The sequence below is a fragment of the Hemiscyllium ocellatum genome, chromosome 30 (assembly GCF_020745735.1).
Source record: "Hemiscyllium ocellatum isolate sHemOce1 chromosome 30, sHemOce1.pat.X.cur, whole genome shotgun sequence".
Classification (NCBI taxonomy): Eukaryota; Metazoa; Chordata; class Chondrichthyes; order Orectolobiformes; family Hemiscylliidae; genus Hemiscyllium; species Hemiscyllium ocellatum.
Window position 1 is genome coordinate 3,142,327 of NC_083430.1, and position 22,878 is coordinate 3,165,204.

A 22,878-nucleotide genomic window follows, 5' to 3' on the forward strand; every position below is an offset into this window, starting at 1 on the left:
TCTTACTCAAGAAAGCTGCACCCGATTGTTAGCATGCAGTAAACTCCATCTGTGTAAGATAAGCCCCTCTACTGCTAGGTTGTTTGAAATTTAAAGAAACACTTACAGCTCAGAGTAAACAAAGCTGCTGTAGTGGGGTGCACACCACAAGACACAGCTACTAGAAAGGAACTCAAGAGCCATAACACTAATTAAGCCAAGTTCAGAGAACCAGCAAAGCTCAAAGCTGAAAATGTGTTGCTGGAAAAGTGCAGCAGGCCAGGCAGCATCCAAGGAGCAGGAGAATTGACGTTTTGGACATGAGCCCTTCTTCAGGAATGGAGGAATGGCTCATGCCCGAAACGGCGATTCTCCTGCTCCTTGGATGCTGCCTGGCCTGCTGCGCTTTTCCAGCAACACATTTTCAGCTCTGATCTCCAGCATCTGCGGTCCTCACTTTCTCCAGCATAGCTCATAGCCAGAATTAAATCAATGAAGGGTAAATTTAGAAGCCTAAGCAGACAGAATCTCAAAGAGGAAAGTAGAGTCAATCAAGGGTGAAAATAACAAGCCAGATACATAAATGAAATGACAGTTCAAGTGGGAAGAATTTATTTAGACTATGGAAACCAGGATTATTCAAAGAAGCTTCCAAAGGAATTTTTAAAATTAAATTTGTACAGTAACAAACTTCAGACAAGGCACCATGGACAGAGTGAATGATCTGGGAAGGGCTGCTGAGAAACAGGATTTAACATTTCAGGCAGCAAAATTGATTCAGGAAAGCCAGAAAAAACAAGAACTGACTATTTGCTGAACAAATGCAGAAAGTCACCCATTTAGCGATGACAAAATATCTATCTTGTAAAGCCATGGAATGAGGTCCATCAAGTCTGTGCCAGCCTGTTTCTGCTAGGCCCACTTTCCAACACTTGGCCATAGCATTGAATGCTATGACATTGCAAGTACTCATCTAAGTAATTATGTGAAAAATTGTGTAATTTTCCACCTTTACTACCATCCAGGCAAGTGCCTTCAAGATTCCCACCACTCTGGATGAAAAGTTGCCGCAAATCTCTTCTAAACCACCTGGCCTTCACTTCACAATTATAGCCCCTTCAAATAAAGGGAACAGCTGCTTTCTATCCTATCTTATCTACACTCCTCTATCTTATACACCTCAATCAGGTCCAACTCAACTTTCACTGCCCTAAAGAGCTACCAGATCTTTTCCAGCTTTTCTTCAATCACTAAGTTGCTCCATCTCAGGCAATATCCTGGTGAATTTCCTCTGAACCACCTCCTGTGTAATCACATTCTTCCTATGGTCTGGTCACCAGAACTGCACACAAAACCAATGCCACAACTGATAAATGCACGTGTTCCGTAAGCTGCATTAACCATCTATTAAACTGTATTGCCACCTTCAGGGATCTGGGGACAAGTGCTCCATGATACTTCAATTCCTCCGAGTGTACTGCCATTCATCAAGTACTCCCTTGCCTTATTATCTCCTCCAAAGTGGATCAGTTCACATTTTTCTAAGTTAAATTAATAGTAAAAAGATTAGTGAGGGATAGAATGAGGCCCATAACCAACAAGCAGGGTAACCTGCTCACTGAAGCAAAAGGGTCTGACAGAGGTGCTAAATAAATACTTTGCTTCTATTTTTACCAAATTAGAAAACGGTGACAATGGCCTAGCTGAGAATGTAGGTTTTGAGAAATTGAACAGTGATTCATAAAGAATAGGTGCTAAACACAAAAAGCTGGCAGCACTCCAGATAAAGATAAAAGGCATCCTAGATTGCTGAGAGAGGGGTAAGGGAGCAAATTGTGGAGCCATTGACCAAAATTTTCTAGGCCTCTGAACACAGAATTAGTCCCTGGGGACTGGAGGATTGCAAACATGTCCATATTGCTTAAGGGCTAAATGATAACCCAGGAAACTACTGGCCTTTCAACTTGACATCAATAGTCAGAAAACTGATAAAGCCCATAATTTGGGATAAGGTATACATGCAATTAGATTAAAAATAAGTTAATACTGGACAATCAACATAGCTTCAAAGAGTGTGGTGTTGGAAAAGCACAGCTGGTCAGGCAGCACTCGAGAAGCAGGAGAATCGACATTTCAAGCATAACTCTTCCTCAGCATGTTGAACAGCTTATGCTCGAAACATCAATTCTCCTGCTTCTCAGATGCTGCCTGACCTGCTGTACTTTTCCAGCACCACTCTCTCGACTCTGATCTCCAGCATCTCCAGACATGACCTTGGCTTCGTCAAGGTCATGTCTGACAAACTTAATAGAGTTTGTTTGAGGCTGTGACACATGCAGTGGATGAGGCATTTCAGAAAACATTTGATAAGGTGCCACATGGTAGGTTGGTTGGTTGGCTTATTAGAAATATTTGGGATGGATGAGTCCTTGGCAGCATAGATTATAAATTAGCTAAAACAGTTGGCAGATATTGATAGGCATTTCTTCGACGAGGTGAGTTGAAAGTGATGTTCCCCAGGGATTGGTGTTAGGACCTTTGCTTTTTTTGATTTATATCAACAATTTTAAGATGTGTGTTGAAAGAAAAATCTCTAAATGTGCAGGTTATGCCAGGCTAGGGAGAATAGTGAATTGTGAGGATGGTGCTGAGTGATTTCAGAAGGACAACTGGGCAGATATCTGCCAAATGGGGTAATGCATTTTGGTGGAAGAAACTGAGACAACACAGACGCAACAGTACAATTTACAGGGAGTAGTGCAGCAGTGGGGTCTTGTAGTTCAAGTGCATCATTCTCTGAAGATGTCTGAGTTGAAACAGTTAAGGTGGCTTACAGGATACTTAGATTTATAAATAGAGGCAGAATATAAAAGCAAGGAAGTGAAGCTATAACTCTACAAATTATTGGTCAGACCACATTTGAGGTATTCCTGGGCACCTTGTTTAAGGAAGGACATTCAAGCTCTGGAGTCAGTGCAACAGAGATTTGTTAGAATGAATCAGGAATGAGGGATTTTAGACACAAGTTTAGAAAATTGGGCTTATTCTCTTTGGAGCAGAGATGATTAAGAGGTGACAGAATTGACTATAAGATTATGAACTTTTGGGGGCTACTACAGACAATGGGTCAAATTGCCACCTTCCGTACTGTAAACTTTTATGATTCTAAATTTGATCTGCCACTAATCAGCCCTTCTGACCAAACCATCTATACCTTATTACCTAAGAACTTTGCTCTCGCTATTTTCAAATCTGTCAATTTTGTATTTTGGGCAACATGATAGCTCTGCGGTTAGCACTGCTGCCTCTCACAGTGCCAGGGATCCTGGTTCGATTCCAGCCTTGGGCAACTGTCTGTGTGGAGTTTGCACATTCTCCCTGTCCCTGTATTGATTTCCTCTGGGCACTCCAGTTTCCTCCTACGATCGAGAGATGTGCAGGTCAGGTGAATTGGCCATGCTAAATTGCTCATAGTATTGAGGGATGTGTAGGTTAGGTGCATTAGTCAGGGGTAAATGTAGAGCAATAGGGTAGAGGAATGGGTCTGGGTGATTTACTCTGAGGGTTGATGTGGACTTAAAACACAGATCAGTACAGGCCTTCAGCCCACAATATTGTTCCAAGCATTTATCTTAATCCAAGGTCAATCTAACCTACACACCCCTCAATTCACTGTCGTCCATAGAATCCCTATAATGTGAAAACAGGCCCTTCAGTCCAAACAAGTCCACACCGACCCTCCGAAGAGTAATCTACCCAGATCCGTTCACTTGTCCTATATTTACCCCTGACTAATGAACTACTTATCCCGGAATGCTATGCAATTTAGCATAGCCAATTCACCTAACTGCACATCTTTGGATTGTGGGAGGAAACCAGACCACACAGAAGAAACCCACACATATAGTTGCCTGAGGCTGGAATCGAACCCGGGTCCCTGGTACTTTTAAGGCAGCAGTGCTAACCACTGAGCCACCATGCCACCCCATCCATGTGCTTGGAAAGCAGTCACTTAAATAACCCTAACATCTCTACTACTACTGCTGGCAGTGCATTCCATGCACCCACCACTCTCTGCGTAAAGAACCAACCTCTGACAGCTCCTCTATCCCTTCCAATCACCTTAAAATTAAGACCCCTCGTAGGCCATTCCTGGCCTGGGGAAACGTCTCTGGCTACCTACTTTATCTGTGCCTCTCATTACCTGGTACACCTCTATCAAGTAGACAATAGACAATAGGTGCAGGAGTAGGCCATTCTGCCCTTCGAGCCTGCACCATCATTCAATATAATCATGGCTGATAATCCTTAATCAGTATCCTGTTCCTGCCTTATCTCCATAACCCTTGATTCCGCTATCCTTGAGAGCTCTATCCAACTCTTTCTTGACCTCGTGAACCTACGCTGCACTCCCTCAATAGCCAGAATGTCTTTCCTCAAATTTGGAGACCAGAACTGCACACAATGCTCCAGGTGTGGTCTCACCAGGGCCCTGTACAGCTGCAGAAGAACCTCTTTGCTTCTATATTCAATCCCTCTTGTTATGAAGGCCAGCATGCTATTAGCCTTCTTCATTACCTGCTGTACCTGCATGCTTACCTTCATTGACTGGTGTACAAGAACACCCAGATCTCTTTGTACTGCCCCTTTACCTAAATTGATTCCATTTAAGTAGTAATCTGCCTTCCTGTTCTTGCCACCAAAGTGGATAACCATACATTTATCCACATTAAACTGCATCTGCCATGCATCTGACCACTCACCTAACCTGTCCAGGTCACCCTATAATCTCCTAACATCCTCCTCACATTTCACCCTGCCACTCAGCTAAGTATCATCATGTTATTACTAATACCATCTTCTATATCATTAATATATATTGTAAAAAGCTGCGCTGATCCCGGTGGTATCTCACTGGTCACTGCCTGCCATTCCGAAATGGAGCCGTTTATCACTATTCTTTGTTTCCTGTCAGCCAACCAACTTTCAATCCAAGTTAGTACTTTGCCCCCAATACCATGCGCCCTAATTTTGTTCACTAACCTCCTATGTGGGACTTTATCAAAAGCTTTCTGAAAGTCCAGGTACACTACATCTACTGGATCTCCCTCATCCATCTTCAGAGTTACATCCTCAAAAAATTCCAGAAAATTAGTCAAGCATGATTTCACCTTCATAAATCCATGCTGACTCTGACCTATTCCTGTTACTACTATCCAGATGTGTCATAATTTCATCCTTTATAATAGACTCCAACATCTTTCCCACCACTGAAGTCAGACTAACTGGTCTATAATTTCCTGCTGTCTCTCTCCCAACTTTCTTAAAAAGTGGTATAACATTAGCCACCCTCCAATCCGCAGTAACTGACCCTGAATCTATCGAACTCTGGAAAATAATCACCAACGCATCCATGATTTCTTGAGCCACCTCCTTCAGTACCCTGGGATATAGACCATCAGGCCAAGGAGACTTATCGACCTTCAGACCTAACAGTCTCTCCAACATCAGTTCCTGGCAAATATAAATTCCCTTAAGTTCAGGTCCTTCAGCCACTATTACCTCGGGGAGATTGCTTGTGTCTTCCCCAGTGAATACAGATCTGAAGTACCAATTCAATTCTTTTGCCATTTCTTTGTTCCCCGTAATATATTCCCCTGTTTCTGTCTTCAAGGGCCCAATTTTAATCTGAACCATTTTTTTGCTTTTCACATACCTAAAAAAGTTTTTACAATCCTCCTTTATATTTTTGACCAGTTTACCTTCGTACCTCATTTTTTCTCTGCGTATTTCCTTCTTAGTAATCCTCTGTTGTTCTTTAAAAGCTTCCCATCCTCCGTTTTCCACTTATCTTTGCTATGTTATACTTTTTCTCTTTTAACTTTATATGTTTCTTAACTTCCCTCGTCAGCCACGGCCACCCATGCCTCCTCCTAGGAGGAGGTTTCTTCCTTTTTGGAATGAACTGATCCTGCATCTTCTGCATTATACACAGAAATATCCACCATTGTTCCTCCACTGTCATTCCTGCTAAGGTATTGCACCATTGTACTTTGGCCAGCTCCTCCCTCATAGCTCCATAGTTCCCTTTATTCAACAGAAATATTGTCACTTCCAATTGTGCCCTCTCCCTCTCAAATTGCAGATTGAAGCTTATTGTATTATGGTCACTACTTCCCAATGGCTCCTTCACTTCGAGGTCCCTGATCAATTCTGGTTTGTTGCACAATACCAGATCCAGAATTGCCTTCTCCCTGGTCGGCTCCAGCACCAGCTATTCTAAGAATCCATCTCAGAGGCACTCCACAAAGTCTCTTTCTTAAGGTCCAATACCATCCTGATTCTCCCAGTCTACCTGCACGTTAAAATCCCCCATAACAACTGTAGTAACATCTTTGCGACAGGCCAATTTCAGCTCCTGATTCAACTTACATCCAACATCCAGACTACTATTTGGAGGCCTGTAGATAACTCCCAAGAGGGTCTTTTTACCCTTAGAATTTCTCAGCTCTACCCATACTGACTCTACATCCCCTGATTCTAGGTCCCCCTATGCAAGGGACTGAATATCATCCCTTACCAACATGGCCACCCCACCCCCTCTGCCCGTCAGTCTGTCCTTACAATAGCACGTGTAGCCTTGAATATTCATTTCCCAGGCCCTGTCCACTTGAAGCCATGTCTCAGTTAACTCCACAATATCGTATCTGCCAATTTCCAAAAGAGCCTCAAGCTCATCCATCTTATTTCTAATGCTTCATGCATTCATATGTAGTATTTTTAATTTGTTACTGCCCTCACCCTTCCCATCAACTCCTATTTCACTCAACCTTACAGCATGATCCCTTTTTGAGTTTTCTGCTTCATTGATACAGTTGTCTTTCTTGACTTCCCTTGTTCTAACTTTCCCTTCAATTTCCTTCTTAAACATCCAGTTTGTCCCCTCCCCCCCACTACTTAGTTTAAATGTAGTTGTGTTGCAGTAGCAAACCTGCCTGCCAGAATGCTGGTCCCTAACCTATTAAGATGCAAACTGTCTCTCTTGTATAATTTATGCTTACCACAAAACATTTAAATCCTTGCCTCCTGCACCAGTTCCCCAGCCACACGTTCAAGTCCATTATCCCTGTTTCTGGCCTCACCAGCAAACCGGAGATAACCACCCTGTACGTCCTGCTTTTCGGCCTTCTTCCTAGTTCTCCAAAGTCCCGCTGTAGTATGTTCCTCCTCTTCTTCCAGACATCATTTGTGCCGACATTTACCACCACCTCTGGCTCTTCACCTTCATCCTTGAGGATTTCCTGCACTCCGTCTGTGATGTCTTTAACCCTGGCACCAGGAAGGCAACACACCATCCTTAAGTCCCGCCTGCTGCCACAAAAATCCCAGTCAGTTCCTCTCACTATGGAGTCCCCTATTACCACGGCTCTGTGCAATGTCCGACTCTTTCGCTCTGCCTCCACGCCAACTTTTGATTGACAGACTGGCCGGCTCGCGGACTGGCAGTGTCATTTGTCTCTACTATTTCCAAAAGATTCAACTTGTTCCTGACAGGTACTTCCCCTGGGGTCTCTTGCACCTGCCTCCTCTCTGCCTTCCTCATCGTCTGCTCTCTTCGGTGTAATAACCTCGCTGAAGGTCTTGTCCAGAAAGGTCTCGTTGTCTCGGATGAGCCTAAGGTCCTCAAGTTCTTTCATCAATGCTGCAATATGCTCTGTCAGTAGTTGAACGTGCACACACTTTCCACATTTATACGAGCCAGACACACCAGAGTTGTTGACCTCCCACATCAAGCACTTAATACACTGAACCAGCTTGGCAGTCATGTCTTCACCCTCTTCAACTGTGGCGTAATCACTTCACTCAACCTCTTTGTCAAAGACTCCTGAGCTAAAGCCTCACTCTTCAATCCACAGGAACTTCCTTGGACCCTCTTTTTGGGACAAGTCTGTGGACTTTTAATTTAGGTTAGATGAGGAGGGTGGGAGCGAGACCCTATTTTGAAGGACCTGGGGTCTAGAACACATCCACTCAAATAACAATCACTTACCTTCCTGACCGGCTTTGCGCTCCAACTTCACTTCCGCGCAGCTCCCGCCGCTCTCTGATGCACAAGCTGTGAATTGAACCCAGCCTCCTGGTCCAAGATTCGGGATATTTTCACCGCATCACAAGATATCAACTCTAACATCCCTTGTCCCTTAATGTTTCTGGTGCTTAGCTGCTGAGTCACACCTGAATCAACTCTGCAAATGGGAGGAAAGGGCGGAACTGGAGGACCAAGAGAGTCACCTCTCTTTCTTCTTCTCTCCAGTGTGAAAAGCCAGAGTTCATTCAACCTCTCTTCATAAGACAAACCTTCCAATCCAGGCTACATCCTGGTAAATCTCATCCTCTGTAAAGCATCTACATCCTTCTATAATGAGACGACCAGTACTGGACATAATATTCCAAGTGTGGTCCAACCAGCATTTTACAGAGCTGCAGCAAAACCTCACGGCTCTTTAACTTAATCCTCCTGTTACTGAAAGCCAACATACCATATCCCTTCTTAACAACCCTATCAACTTGGGTGGCAACTTTGAGGGATCTGTGCACATGGACCTCAAGATCCCTCTGTTCCTCAACACTGCCAAGTATCCTGCCTTTAACCCTGTATTCAACATTCAAATTCAATCTTCAAAATGAATTACTTCACATTTATCTAGGTTGAACTCCATCTGCCACTTCTCAGTCCAGCTCTGCATCCTGTCAATGTCTTGTAGTCTGCAACAGCCCTCGACACTATCTACAACACCTACCATCTTTGTGTCATCGCCAAACCCACCCTTCCACTTCTTCATCCAAGTCATTTATAAAAACTACAAAGAGCAGAGGCCCAAGAACAGATCCCTATGAGACATCACTGGTCACCAACCTCCAGGTGCAATACTTTCCATCCACTACCACTTGCCGTCTTCTTTCAGCCAGCCAATTCTGTATCCAGACAGCCCAAATGTCCCTGTATCCTATACCTCCTAACTCTCTGAATGAGCCTACCATGGGGAACCTGATCAAATGTCTTATTGAAATCCATACACACCACATCCACTGCTCGACCTTCATCAACTTGTCTCGTCACATCTTCAAAGAACTCAATAAGACTTGTGAGGCAATGACCTGCCCCTCACAAAGCCATGTTGACTATCTTGAATCAAACTATGTTTTTCCAAATAGCTATAAATCCTATCTCTTAGAATCCTCGCTTACCAAAGACATAAGACTGACTGGTCTGTAATTCCCAGAGACTTCCCTATTCTCTTTCTTGAACAAAGGAACAACATTCACCTCCTTCCAATTATTTGGTACTGCCTCCATGTACAGCGAGGATGCCAGAGGCACAGCAATCTCCTTCCTCACTTCCCATAGTAACCAAGGATATTTGGGCAGCATAGTGGCTCAGTGGTTAGCATTGCTGCCTCACAGCACCAGGGACCCGGGTTCGATTCCAATATCAGACACCTGTCAATGTGGAGTTTGCACATTCTCCCTGTGTTGCATGGGTTTCCTCTGGGTGCTCTGATTCCTTCCCACAATCTGAAAGTGTGCAGGTTAGCTGAACTGGCCATGCTAAATTGCCCATAGCATTCAGGGATGTGTACATTAGGTGCATTAGTCAGGGGAAATGTAAAATATTAGGTGAATGGGTCTGGATGGAATACTCTTCGGAGGGTCAGTGTGGACTTGTTAGGCCAAAATGGCCTGTTTACTCATTGTAGGGATTCTATTCTATGATTCTATGATCTGGTTTGGCATTGCAGACTTACCTATCTTGATGCTTCCCAGAATTTCCAGCACATCCACTTTCTTAATATCAATCTGTTCAAGCCTATTAACCTGGTGCATGGTGTACTCACTATCAACAAGGCCCCTCTCTCTGGTGAATACTGAAATATACTTGTTGGTTTAAATGGCCTGTTTCCACACTGTGAGGATACTGCGATTTAATGATCTGTGAACTTGCTAATTGAATCTCCTGCATTCAAGTCTAAATCATTGATTTTAAACCACAAACAGCAAGGACCACAGCACTGTTCCCTGTGGGACTCCAATAGACACAGATATCCAGTCAGAAAAACACCCGTCAACCATCATCATCTGCTCCCTGTCACTCAACCATTTGTGGATTCAGTTTGCCAAATTTCCTTGGATCCCATTAAGCTTTTACCTATGCTGACAGTATCCCAGCCAGGATCTTATCAAACTCTTGCTCAAGTGAAGTAGACTACATCAAAAGCATTGCCCCATCTGCACACCAAGCCAACTGTTCAAACAATTCAATCAAGTTGGTCAGACATGACCTCCCATTAACAAAACTATCCTGACTTATCTTGATTAATCCATGCCTCCCTAAAAGTAAATTAATTCTGTCCTTCAGAATTGCATCTAAAAGTTTCCCCATCACTGGCCTGTTATTTCCTGGACTATTCCTTGTTCTCTTCCTGAATAATGGTACCACAGTTTTAGAATAAGAAGTAGCAGATTTAAAACCGAGATGAGAAGAAATTACTGCTCTCACTGAGTCAAGAATCTGTGGAATTCACTGTCCTACTGTACATTTGAGATATTGAGTAAATTTAAATTTAAGAAGGAAATTGGAGCTTTATCAAGTCATGAGAGTCATGAAGAACGTAAATAGACAAGGTCATTTCCCTGGGGTGGAGGAGTCCAGAAATAGAGGGGAAAAATTTAGAAGGAACCTAAAGGGCAACTTTTTCATGCAGAAGGCAATGGGAGCGTATGGAATGAGCAGCCGGACGAAGTGGTGGAGGCTGGTACAATTACAGCATTTAAAAGACATCTGGATGGGTACATGAATAGGAAGGGTTTATGGACCAAGTGCTAGCAAATGGGACTAGATTAATTTTGGATATCTGGTTGGCTGAATGGTCTGTTTTCATGCTGTACATCTCTGACTCTATGACTCTAAATGGTGGAGCAGGCTGAAAAGGCCAAATTGCATACTCTGGCCCTTTGTTCTAATTAACTGCATTTTATAAATCCTTGCTGGCTGTCCTTGACAAACCCAATGAAAGGCATATTGAAGCACAGAGGTTTTGACACCACTGACTGGAAGGTGAAAGCAGGCATTGTAATATTATTCCTAGGGATCTGAAAATTGATCTGGTTTGACAGATGTCATTCTCAATTTGAAAGATGGAATTGCTAAACGCTAATATATTAGTGATGTTAAACTGACTGATCAGTAATTGTTCGGATTGTCCTTCCCTGTTTTCATGAATATGGGTATTATATTTGATACTGTATAATCCGTTATTGTGGTTCTGTTCGCCGAGCTAGACAGGGGACAAAACGTCTGCAACACAAATTCCCAGCTTGGCGAACAGAACCACAACAACGAGCACCCAAGCTACAAACCTTCTCACAAACTTTGAACTGTGTCATCCTTTTGCACTGCCCCCAAATCAAAGGCACCAAGGAAGATTCTGGCAAGTTTTTCCACTGCCATTGGATTCATTGCTTCAGTAATAGAGAATGCAAACTATCCAGATAACGTGAGTTATTCTCGAAGGATAGCCATTTTTTCTAGTATCTCCTCCCTCTCAATTTTCACCCTTTTGATTATCTCTACAAATCAATCTTTAACTTTTTTTTTGTCATAACTCTCTTGCTTAGTAAACATTGACACAAACATTCTAACCTTTTGTAGCACATCAGAGTGTCTATCATCCTTCTCCCAAATAGTATCCACTTCACTTCTTACGACTAACATACCAGTAGAAGGTTTTTGCTTTCCCTATTCTAAATCCTGTTTTTACCAGTCTTTACTCCTCACCATCCCCCCTTCCCCACAATCTGGTGTATTTGACCTGGTTCTCACTTGAAGAGTGCACCTGACACGCATACCTTTTTTTGTGGGTGTTCTGTTGCAAAACTGTTTTACTTCATGCGTATATATCTACATTATGCATTTTAACGTTTCTCTCCATGTGACCCAGAGTGCTTTCTCACATCATCTCACCAAATTTGCTAAATTGACTAAGGACTCTGAGTCGGCCCCTTTGGCACCTCTCATGTGACTCTCACCTCATCCTAACTCCTGCTATTACCAGAATGACTAACTACTGCTGGGATATCTCAGAAGTAACTAACATCCCTAGGTCATCTTTAAGAGGCTGCTATACATCCAGATAAGCATCGTCAGTCTGGGACTGCCCTGACATTTGGCCCAGAAATGTGGACCGACAGGACACTGGAAGAACACAGCGAGCCTGGTAGCATGAGGAGGTGTAGAAGTCAACATTTCGGGTGCAACCCTTCTTCAGGATGGAGGGTGGGTGTGGGGGGAGCTGAAGGTAAAGGGGGAGGCAGGGACAGGGTGATGAAGTGGGGAAAAGTGAAGACAGGTACGGGGTACGACCTGGTTGGTCAATAAGAGGAATTAACCAGGTTGGTGGCAGGGAACAGTGGGAAGGAGGGGGAGGGGCTGGGAAGAGAGTTGGATATGGCAGACAAGGAGAAATTGGTTTCTCATTTTGTGGACAGGGTCCTAGAGGAACTGATGGACAGCAATGAAAAAGCAGGACATTCTCTTATCTCAGGGCCAGCAGAGAGGTCTATGTCTATGTTAGAGGACTATGTCAGAGTTATCACCCAGGGTATCCATCTGGAGAAAATGACCATGACACACAGAAGCAGATTTAAGCGATTCAGCCCATAGAGTCTGCCCTGCAATTCAATGAGATCGTGGCTGATCTGATACACCTCAATTCTACATTTTTGCTATCACTCTTGATTCCCTTATACATTTCAAATCTGTCTCAGTCTTGAATATTAACGATGCAGCTTTGACAGCCCTCTGGTGAAGAATGTCAGTGACCATTGCCAGCTAAATTCCACCATACCTCTAGGAGCTCAGACTGTTTACTGCATCAACCTCCCCAAAAGGTTCATGCTCTACCACCCTCATTATTATGCACAATATCTGCCTCACTGCTGTTATCCACACATTCTGCAAGCCCTCTGCCGACTCAGTTGCTTGGGGGAACTTCCCACCTGCACCAAAAATAACAGCTATTCCATTCATTTTCTGCACAGGAACAGGCCCGTGATGTTGTGTCAAATAGGACACCAAATTAAACAAATCCCTTCTGCCTGCCCTTGGTCCATATCCCTCCATTCCTGACATTCATGTGTTTATATAAAAATCCCTTAAATGCACCTATCATATCTACCTTCTCCACTACCCCGGCAGCATGTTCCAGACTCCTACCACTCTCAAAACATTTTCCTCCCTCTCATCTTAAATGCATGCCCCCTAGTATTAGACATTTCAACTCTGGCAAAAACATTCTGACTGTCAATCTTATCTGTGCATCTCATAACTTTATAGATATCTATCAAGTCTCCCCGCTGCCTCCATCACACCAGAGAAAACAACTTGACTTTTTCTCTAATCTAGCCAGCATTCTGGTAAACCTTTTCCGCACACTCTCCAAAGTGCTGATTTTTTTCTGTGGCAACCAGAATTGAATATAATACTCTAAGTGTGCCCTAACCAAAGTCTTAAAAGGCTGCAATATAACATCCGGAGTCTCGTATTCAATTCTCTGACCAATAAAGACAAGCATGTCAAACACCTTCTTTACCAACTCATCTACTGTGTGGCCACTGTCTGGAAGCTTTGGACTTCAACCCAATGATCCCTCTCTACATCAATGATGTTTAAGGTCCAGTCATTAACTGTATTCTTTTCCTTAATATTTGATCTCCCAAAGTGCAGCACCTCACACTGACCTACTAACTCCATCTCCCATTTCTCCACCACATCTGCAACTGATCCACATCCCATTGTATCCTTTGACAACCTTCTACACTAACCATAACTCCATATGCAAACTTACTAATCCATACACCTATAGTTTCATTCAAGTCATTTATATATCACACAAACAGCAGGGGTTCCAGCACAGATCCCTGCAGAACACCGTTCACCATGGAACTCGAGCCAGAAGAATACCCTTCCACCATTACACTCTGTCTTCTGTGGGCAAGCCATTCTGAATCCAGCAGGCAAGCCGCTGTGGTGGTTTCCTCATTGATCACCTTCATCAACTCAAAAGAAAATCACATCAACTTAGTAAGACATGACTGCCCCACACAAAACCATGCTCTGTCCCTAATTAAGCCATGTTTTTCCAAATGTGTGGAAATCCTGTCCTGAAGAATTCTTTCCAAAAGCTTTCCAACCAACTATTTATTCCTGGATTATGCCTATTTCCCTTGAACAATATTAGCTACTTGTCAGTCCTCCAGGGCCTCTCCAGTGACTAGCAATGATACAAAGGCCTTGGTTAAGGCCCCAGCAATCTCCTCACTTGCATCTCTCAATGACCTGGGGTACATACCATCAGGCTGTGGGGGACTTATCCACTTTAACGTTCTTCAAAAGATTTTTTTCTTGATCTCAAAATGCCCGAGCATTTTAGCATGCTCCACATCAATCTCATTATCCTCCATTTCTTTCTCCTGGGTGAAGATTGACACAAAGTACTCATTTGGATTTCACCCCTATCCTCTGCCCTGAAGCAGAAGTTCCCTTCCTTTATATCTGCACCTCTCTCATTCCAGGAAGAAACCCACAATAAGCCACAGCTGGAGTATTGTGTGCAGCTCGAGCATCAAAGAAAAGATGTCAGAGCACTGGAGAGGCTGAATTTGAGATCTACCAGGGTGTTTCCTGGGCTGGAGAGTCTCACTTACACAGATAGAATTTAGATAGACTGGGGTTATTTTCCTTAGACCAGAGGGGATTGAGTGTATATGACTGAGATGTAAACAGAAAAAATGTTTCCTCTTAATGGAGAGATCAATGGCCAGAGGGACATAATTTGAAGGTAAGGGGCAGACAGTTAGAGGAATTGTGAGGAAAAACTGTTTTCACCCCAGAGGGAAGTAGGAATCTACTGCCTGGAAGGGTGATAGCATTTTAGATGTACCTGTGATGCCAAGAGCTATGGGCCAAGTATTAGAAAATGGAATTAGAATAGTTTAAGTAGCTTTTTTTCAGCAGCACAGCTGTGTCAAAGGACCATTTTTCTGTTCTGTAAGCTGAAGGATCCTAGACAGATTCTGATCTGATGAGGAGAGGATTCGGACTCTGACTGTCCCAAGTGGCTGATAAGGTGACTAGTCAAAGGTTTTTCCCCAGGGTAGGGGAGTCTAAAACTAGAGGGCATAGGTTTAAGGTAAGAGGGGAAAGGTTTAAAAGGGACCTGAGGGGCAATTATTAATACACAGAGGATGGTGGTGTATATGGAATGAGCTGCTAGAGGAAGTGGTGAGGTAAATTACAACATTTAAAAGACATCTGGTCAGAAACGGGGAGAGGAAAAATTCACAGGGATGTGGACCAAATGCGAGCAAATAACCATTTCAGTTGAGGAAACCTGGTTGGTATGGATGAGCCTGGTCAAAGTTGCATTGTTGTAATCCTCTGAATCTAGTTTGCAGATGAACTGGATACAATGACTGTACAAATGGAGATTCAGCAAGCAATGAGTAGCTGATTGATTTGTGGACTAGTGACCAGATAATGATAACAAAGGTCTTCTGTCTGTCAACAGCTAAGTGATTGGATCCCAGTGAGCTGAACCGCTTTCGGCTGGAGACAATGTCAAAAGGTTTCAGACCTTTGTCAGCTCAGGAGCTCTCTGTTCTCAGCAGTAAACACCTTTTTAAATACACTGTCTAAAATGATTGTGAACTAGTCATCCTGTGCATCCCGAAATCTAATAAGAGTATCCAGAGAAAGATGAGAAGCAGCATTCTGAACAGCACAAGAACCATGCCAACACACCCTGTGAGCACTGACCATTGAACTGTTTTCTCATTTTTTTCTCCTTTCTTCATGACACTCATGTCTCGGTCATTGTAATGTGCATCAGTGATGGTGTGTTCATGTGTTCACAGGGTGAGTTTATAAAGTGTTATTAGCATTTTAACCAGCACAGTTATATTCCACAAGTTTATAATTGTTTATCTGTAGCTTGAGTTTATTTACTTGCAATAGTAATCCTTGAGAGGTACAGAAATCTGAACAATGCTTTCTGACAACTGGAGTCTAAAATAGGTGAATTGGAGGAGTTTGTCTATTTATATAGACTCTATATAATACTTTCCATTTTATCAATCTCAATCTCCAGCCCACATCTCCTCCCCCACTCCACACCGGAGTCGTCTTGACTTTCCTCCCAATCCCTGCCACCTCACATTACCCTCACTCTTAAACCCTTCCAACCCACACCATGTTTTTGGTCTATTCCTCCACCTTTTCCATTTCTTCATTTCTCTCATTCTCTTGCTCTTTCTTCCTCTTAACTTCTTTTTGTCAGTTCCCAGTGGAATAGAATGCAGACACTACAATTTACAACCCACCCCCACCCCCCACCCCCAACCCTGGAATTAAGAGGCAATAGAGTGCTGTATGAAACTTGCCTGTCTGGTGGAGAGTCGGCAGTGCCAGCAATGCAGCAGGTGAGTGCCCAGCACCGTTGTAAGCACGAACACAGATGTTGCCATCTCCTTTCGGAGTTGAGATTCTGCAGCTCAAACTTGTTGTATTGCACAAAGTGACCTCAGGATGATTGGTGTCAGGTTCACATCCAAATGTCACTCTGTAGCCACGGATCTTCCCATTCATTTCTGACTCCTTCAGTTCCTGTCAAGACATTGACTATTAATTCACAACCAAAGCAAAGTGACCTTTGCCAAAACCTGCCTGGATCAGTTGATTTGTCCAACTTTCCACAATTTCTTCTGCGAATGTGTCAGGTTTCACTGATCACCTTAATCAGGTAGCATATTCACAGGAAAAGGAGAAAGTGAGGACTGCAGATGGTGGAGATCAGAGCTGAAAAATGTGTTGCTGGAAAAGCACAGCAGGTCAGGCAGCATCCAAGGAACAGGAGGATGACGTTTCGGACATAAGCCCTTCTTCTGGAGGGCTTCACTATATCCCTTCCGCAATTAGCCTCCCCCTTACCCTGGCCCAAATAACTCACCTTAACCCAGCCCCAATTAACCCTCCTCTTGCTCTGACCCAACTAATCCACCCCCAATCTAGCCCCAATTAACCCATCTGTTGCCCTGACCCAATTAGCCTATCACCAACCCAGATTTGAAATGTGTGGTGCTGGAAAAGCGCAGCAAGCCAGGCAGCATCCGAGGAGTGGGAGAATCGGTGTTTCAGGCATAAGCCCGAAACGTCGATTCTCCTGCTGCGCTTTTCCAGCACAACACTTTTCAACTCTGGTCTCCAGCATCTGCAGTCCTCACTTTCTCCTATCACCAACCCAGATCCAATTAACCCATCCCTTACTCTGCCCTGATGAACCCATGCCTTACTCTGCCCCAATGAACCTACCACTAACCCAACCCCAATTAACACACTCCTAATACTGCTCTAATTTACTCACCCCGGCTCAGGCCCAATTAGTGTCAAAAGTGTGGTGCTGGAAAAGGACAGCATGTCAGGCAGCATCTGAGGAGCAGGAACATTGGCATTTTGGGCAAAGACCCTTTATCAGGAATGAGGTTGGGAGCCTCAAGGGTGGAGAGATAAATGGAAGGGGGGGTGAGGCTGGAGGAAGGCAGTTGAGAGTACAACAGGTGGATGGAGGTGGGGGTGAAAGTGATAGGTTAGAGAGGAGGGCGGGGTGGATAGGTGGGATTGACAGGTGGAACAGGTCATGAGAACGATGCTGAGCTGGAAGGTTGGAACTGGGGTAAGGTGGGGGGAGGGAAAATAAGGAAATTGGTGAAGTCCACATTGATGCTCTGGGGTTGGACGGTCCCAAGGCGGAAGATGAGGTGTTCTTCTTCCAGCATCACGTGGTTAAGGAGTGGCGGTGGAGGAGGCTGAGGACCTGCATGTCCTTGGCAAAGTGGGAGCGGGAGTTGAAGTGTTCGGCCATGGGATCGTGGGGGTGATTGGTGCAGGTGTCCCGAAGTTGTTCTCTGAAGTGCGCTGCTAGTAGGCGTCCTGTCTCCCCAATGTAGAAGAGACCACATCGGGAGCAACGGACACAGTAAATGACATGTGTGAAAGTGCAGGTGAAACTTTGATGGATGTGGAAGGCTCTTTTGGGCCATGGATGGAAGTGAGGCGGGAGCTGTGGGCGCAGGTTTTGCAATCCTACTGTGGCAGGGGAAGGTGCCAGGAGGACAGAGGGTTGTTGGGGGGCATAGACCTGACCAGGTAGTCACAGAAGGAACAGTCTTATCGAAAGGCGGATAGGGGTGGGGAGGGAAGCATAAGTGGTGGGGCAGAAATGGCGGAGGATGGAGCGATGTATATAGGGGTTGGTGGCATGGAAGGTGAGGACGGGGGAGTTCAGTCCTTGTTGCGGTTGGAGGGGTAGGGTTCGAGAGTGGAGGTGCGGGACGTGGATCAGATATGCTGGAGGGAATCATCAACCATGTGGATGGGGAAATTGCGGTCTTTAAAAAAGGAGGCCATCTGGTGTATTCTGTGGTGGAACTAGAGGGTCATGGGCCAAATGCTGGCAAATGAGACTAGATTAATTTTGGTATCTGGTCAGCATGGACAAACTTGGACTGAAGGATCTGTTTCTGTACGTACAGCTCTACAACTCCATGAATTATAATTATGAGTCAGAGGGATTCTATGACATTGAAATGGATTGCAAATAGTTGAGGTCCCAGCACTGACCGTTGTGGTATCTGACTAGTTAAAGTTTCACAAACTGAAAATGACACATTAATTCATTTGCTGGGTGGAATCTTAAGGGCCTGAGCAGGGTAGCCAGTGGTGGGATACTTGGCAGAATTGAACAGAAAGTCCAGCAAAACCAACCTAATATCAGAAGCAATACACACCATCTTTTATACTTTTTACAACCAATGGGAAAGATTCTGTTTTGGCAGCAGTTATTTGCCATTTGACCATTGTTATTGATTGTTAAATGTCTTGTTAATGCCACAAGTCACCTCATTAATGGGCACACTTCAATTTTATCAAACTCATCAAACAAGCTAGACAGCAGGAAGGCAGGACACAGGAGTAAATATTTGGTGGAGTCAGCTCACAATGCGTTCCAAATGAATTCTGGGCTGCAACATCTCTGGCACATTCCACAGCCACTGACCACACACACCCCACATTGAAGTCTGGCATGTGCCAGCTTCTAAAAATCCTCACGACGCATCTAGTCCACTTACTGTATACTTGTGCACATCACAAGTGGCACGGTGGTTAGCACTGATGCCTCTGTGTGGAGTTTGCACATTCTCCCCGTGTCTGCGTGGGTTTCCTCCGGGTGCTCCAGTTTCCTCCCACAGTCACAAAGATGTGCAGGTTAGGTTAGGTTAATTGGCCATGCTAAATTGCCCGGAATGTTAGGTGAAAGGGTAAATGTAGGATTTGGATGGGATACTCTTCGGAGGGTTGGTGTGGACTTGTTGGACCAAAGGGCCTGTTTCCACACTAAGTAATCTAAATCAATGCTGCACTTCAGGCTGTCCCAGTAACACTCATTGTAATGCTGCAGCAAGGATACTGTGTGCTCAGAAACATTTGCTCAGTTCATTGACTGGACTTTGCTGTATCTCCAGACTCTTCACTCACCAAAACAGCACCCAATCACTCTGGGCCTACCTGGATGTTCATTGATTTACTGCCTTGCATTTTTGCACTTTTCATCCTTAGTCAGGAATACCAGATTAATGATATTGCCTTGCTGTTTAGTGCAGACACAAAAGCTGAAAGCTCCTCATAGTTATCAGCAAGCCTCAGTCAAGTCAAGGGAGATAGAGTTTTCTCAGGAGATCCCTGCACAATATGCCTTCAATATTTGTTCAGAACCTGCTTCAGGTAGTCAGATCCTAACCTCATAAAGGATGAAGAGTCAAATCTCAGGCAGCACACACCCATCTTGACTCTTTCTTCCCCTTAATGGACATTTTCCTCTCCTGGAATGAAACAGAGGCAGGTATGGTGGGAGTTGAAATAGAATTATGTAGTACAGGAGAGGCCCTTCGGCTGGTCAAGTCTATATTGCCAAAGCTACACAAATCTGCCCACTTTCCAGTTCTAGGTCGTAGCCTTGAATGTTATGCCATTTCAAGTCCTTGTCCCACTACCTTTTAAAGGTTGTGAGGTTTCCTGCCTCAACTACCCTCCCAGCTGTTACTGTTTGGGAAGGTATCCTGAGTGAGGCGGTAGGCAGCAGGCAGCACAGTTAGTAGTATTGGAGTTTGGGAGGGGGGAGATTAATTTGGGAAGTAGTTTGTGACAATAGAGAGAGTTGTAGAACATGGGCCTTGCTGGAAGATGGATTCAGTAGCAGACACAAAGTGAGTGTGACGTCTCACATGAAAGGAGAGAAGATGAACCTTCTGGAGGCAGAACGGAGAGAATGATTAACCTTCTTCCTATAGCACTGAGTGTTCCTCCAGCCAGCTGAGACTGTTTTAATCTGGGTGAATACCTCAGAGCAGGCTGAGATAGTCTGGTGTCATGGCTCCCATTCAGCAGGACCCTGCCCACATTGTGGAGAACCAATTTCCCCTGTCCATCTTGTCTGAAACCAATGTAAGAAACCATGTAGGACAGCTCTGGACTGATAGTGCTTTTCCAACGAGCACCCGAGCTACAAATCTTCTCACAGACGTTGGGTGCCTTTCCAAGTGCACAGCGGGTTTTTAAAGATGGTGTAAAAGCAAAGGACACCAATAAATTCTGGGATATCTACTGAGAGCTGGGTTGTTGTGGAAACAGAACCTGGTGAGATGGGGTAGAAATCAAACTCCTTGGGATGTGGTGGGCAATTAATGAGGTGAACTTGAGCACAAATCCATCCAAAAGGTTCACTGCAGCATGGATTTAGGTTTTAAAATGGAAGATTCATCCCTATATTTTCAATTCACCAACCAATATCTACCCATGCTAATATGTTGACCCAGCAAATTAACTCTTATATTATGCAATACTCATTGGTATGGCATCTTATTGAATGCCTTCTTGAAGTCCTACATTTGATAGATGCTAGGCTAACTGACCTGCAGCTTCCTGATTTCTGTGTTACTTCTTTCTTGAATACAAGACTTACATTCATTATTTCCCGATCTGATGGCACCTTTCCAGAAAATAAGGAATTTTGCAAAGTGGCAACCAATGTAGCCAATATCTCAGCAGCCACTTATTTTAACCTCACTTAATATAAATATATTTATAAATACACCAAGAGCAAGTCAGCAGCTAGGAATTTTTTGTTGAGTAGCTAACTTCCTAACTCTCAAAAGGTTGAGAACACAACTCAGGGGCGTAATAGAATACTCTTCACTTGCATGAATGATGCAACTCCAACAATGTTCAAGCTCCTCAGAACATTTTTTGGTACACAGATGGAGGTGGAAGCAGGTTTCTCAAAGGCTGAGCAGGTTAGCTTTTTGACAGTGAGCAGGGTCAATTTTTTTGGGGTGGGGGCAGTAATGTGGTAGTTTCGCAGTAATGTGATGATCCAACCAGATCAGTCATAGCCTTACTGAGCTCATGTCACATCTCAAGACTGATTTTCCACAGTCCCTGTAATCAACATAGGCATCTACAACAGCATAAAATGAATAAATTCTCTCTCCAAGTTACTCACTTTCCAAAACATTCGAAGGTACATGTTTTCATCTTGAACAGGACCTTCAAAATGCCACCAGACTTCAGGTATCCCTACAGGAGCTACAACAGAAAATTGTAAGCAAGGTTTAATGAAGATTTTCCTGTGTCATGGATCTGTGCTGTGCCCGTTTTGGATATTGTTGATGTGAATCTGTAATGGGAGCAATACTCTTATCTAAAACATGTTGCTTCCTGTGCATTCATGTAATGGACAATATAGAGACAGATTTATAACGTAAGTGAACCTTTCTGTTAATCACCTGGAGTGTTTGATGCAGATGGTGTAGAGGGAGCTTTACTCTGAATCTCACTGCATGCTATACCTGGAAGTGTTTGATAAGACAGTAGAAAGGGAAATGTCTCGGAATATAGGAAGAGGAATAGACAGCACATAAGATCTGTTCCTCTATTCAGTGAGATCATGGCTGATCTGTGGCCTAACCCCAATTACCTGCCTTTGTCCACATCCCTTAATATCTTTGCTTTAACAAAAATTGATCTACCTCAGATTTAAAACTAACAACTGATCTCGCATCAACTGAAGATAGTTTTACACATCCTTTGTGTATAGAAGTCACCCTGTTAGGTGTTTTCTACAGGCCTCCTAATAGTCCGAGAGAAGTAGAGGATAGTATTGCGAGGATGATTCAGGAGAAGAGTGCAAGTAGCAGGGTGGTTGTTATGGGAGACTTTAACTTCCCAGATATTGACTGGGAAAGCTATAGCTCGAGGTCGTTAGATGGGTTGGTGTTTGTCCAATGTGTGCAGGAGGGTTTCCTGACACAATATGTAGACAGGCCAACAAGAGGTGAGGCTATACTGGATTTGGTTCTAGGTAATGAACCAGGCCAGGTGTTAGACTTGGACGTAGGTGAGCACTTCGGGGACAGTGACCACAACTCGGTGACTTTTACTTTAGTGATGGAGAGGGATAAGTGTGCACTGCAGGGCAAGAGTTATAGCTGGGGGCAGGGAAATTATGATGCGGTGAGGCATGACTTAGGATGTGTGGATTGGAAAAACAGGCTTCAAGAGAAGAATACTAATGATATGTGGAGATTGTTCAAGGAACAGCTACTGAGTGTCCTTGATAAGTATGTACCAGTCAGGCATGGAGTAAAGGGTCTTGTGAGGGAGCCGTGGTTTAATAAGGAATTGGAATCCCTTGTGAAAGGGAAGAAGGCGGCATATGTAAAGATGAGGCG

At 44.0% G+C, this 22,878-nt stretch overlaps 1 protein-coding gene across 2 annotated transcripts in view; it reads right to left on the reverse strand.

Annotated features, from left to right (window-relative positions):
- Positions 1-22,878, reverse strand: part of LOC132830060 (interleukin-6 receptor subunit beta-like) — a 151,675-nt gene that overhangs the window by 67,481 nt on the left and 61,316 nt on the right. For both annotated transcript variants that reach the window (XM_060847525.1, XM_060847526.1), the window contains exons 8-9: positions 21,651-21,733; positions 16,477-16,699 (exon numbers count right to left, since the gene is read on the reverse strand). In XM_060847525.1, coding sequence (XP_060703508.1) covers positions 16,477-16,699; positions 21,651-21,733 — 306 coding nt within the window. The remainder of the gene's footprint in view (positions 1-16,476; positions 16,700-21,650; positions 21,734-22,878) is intronic.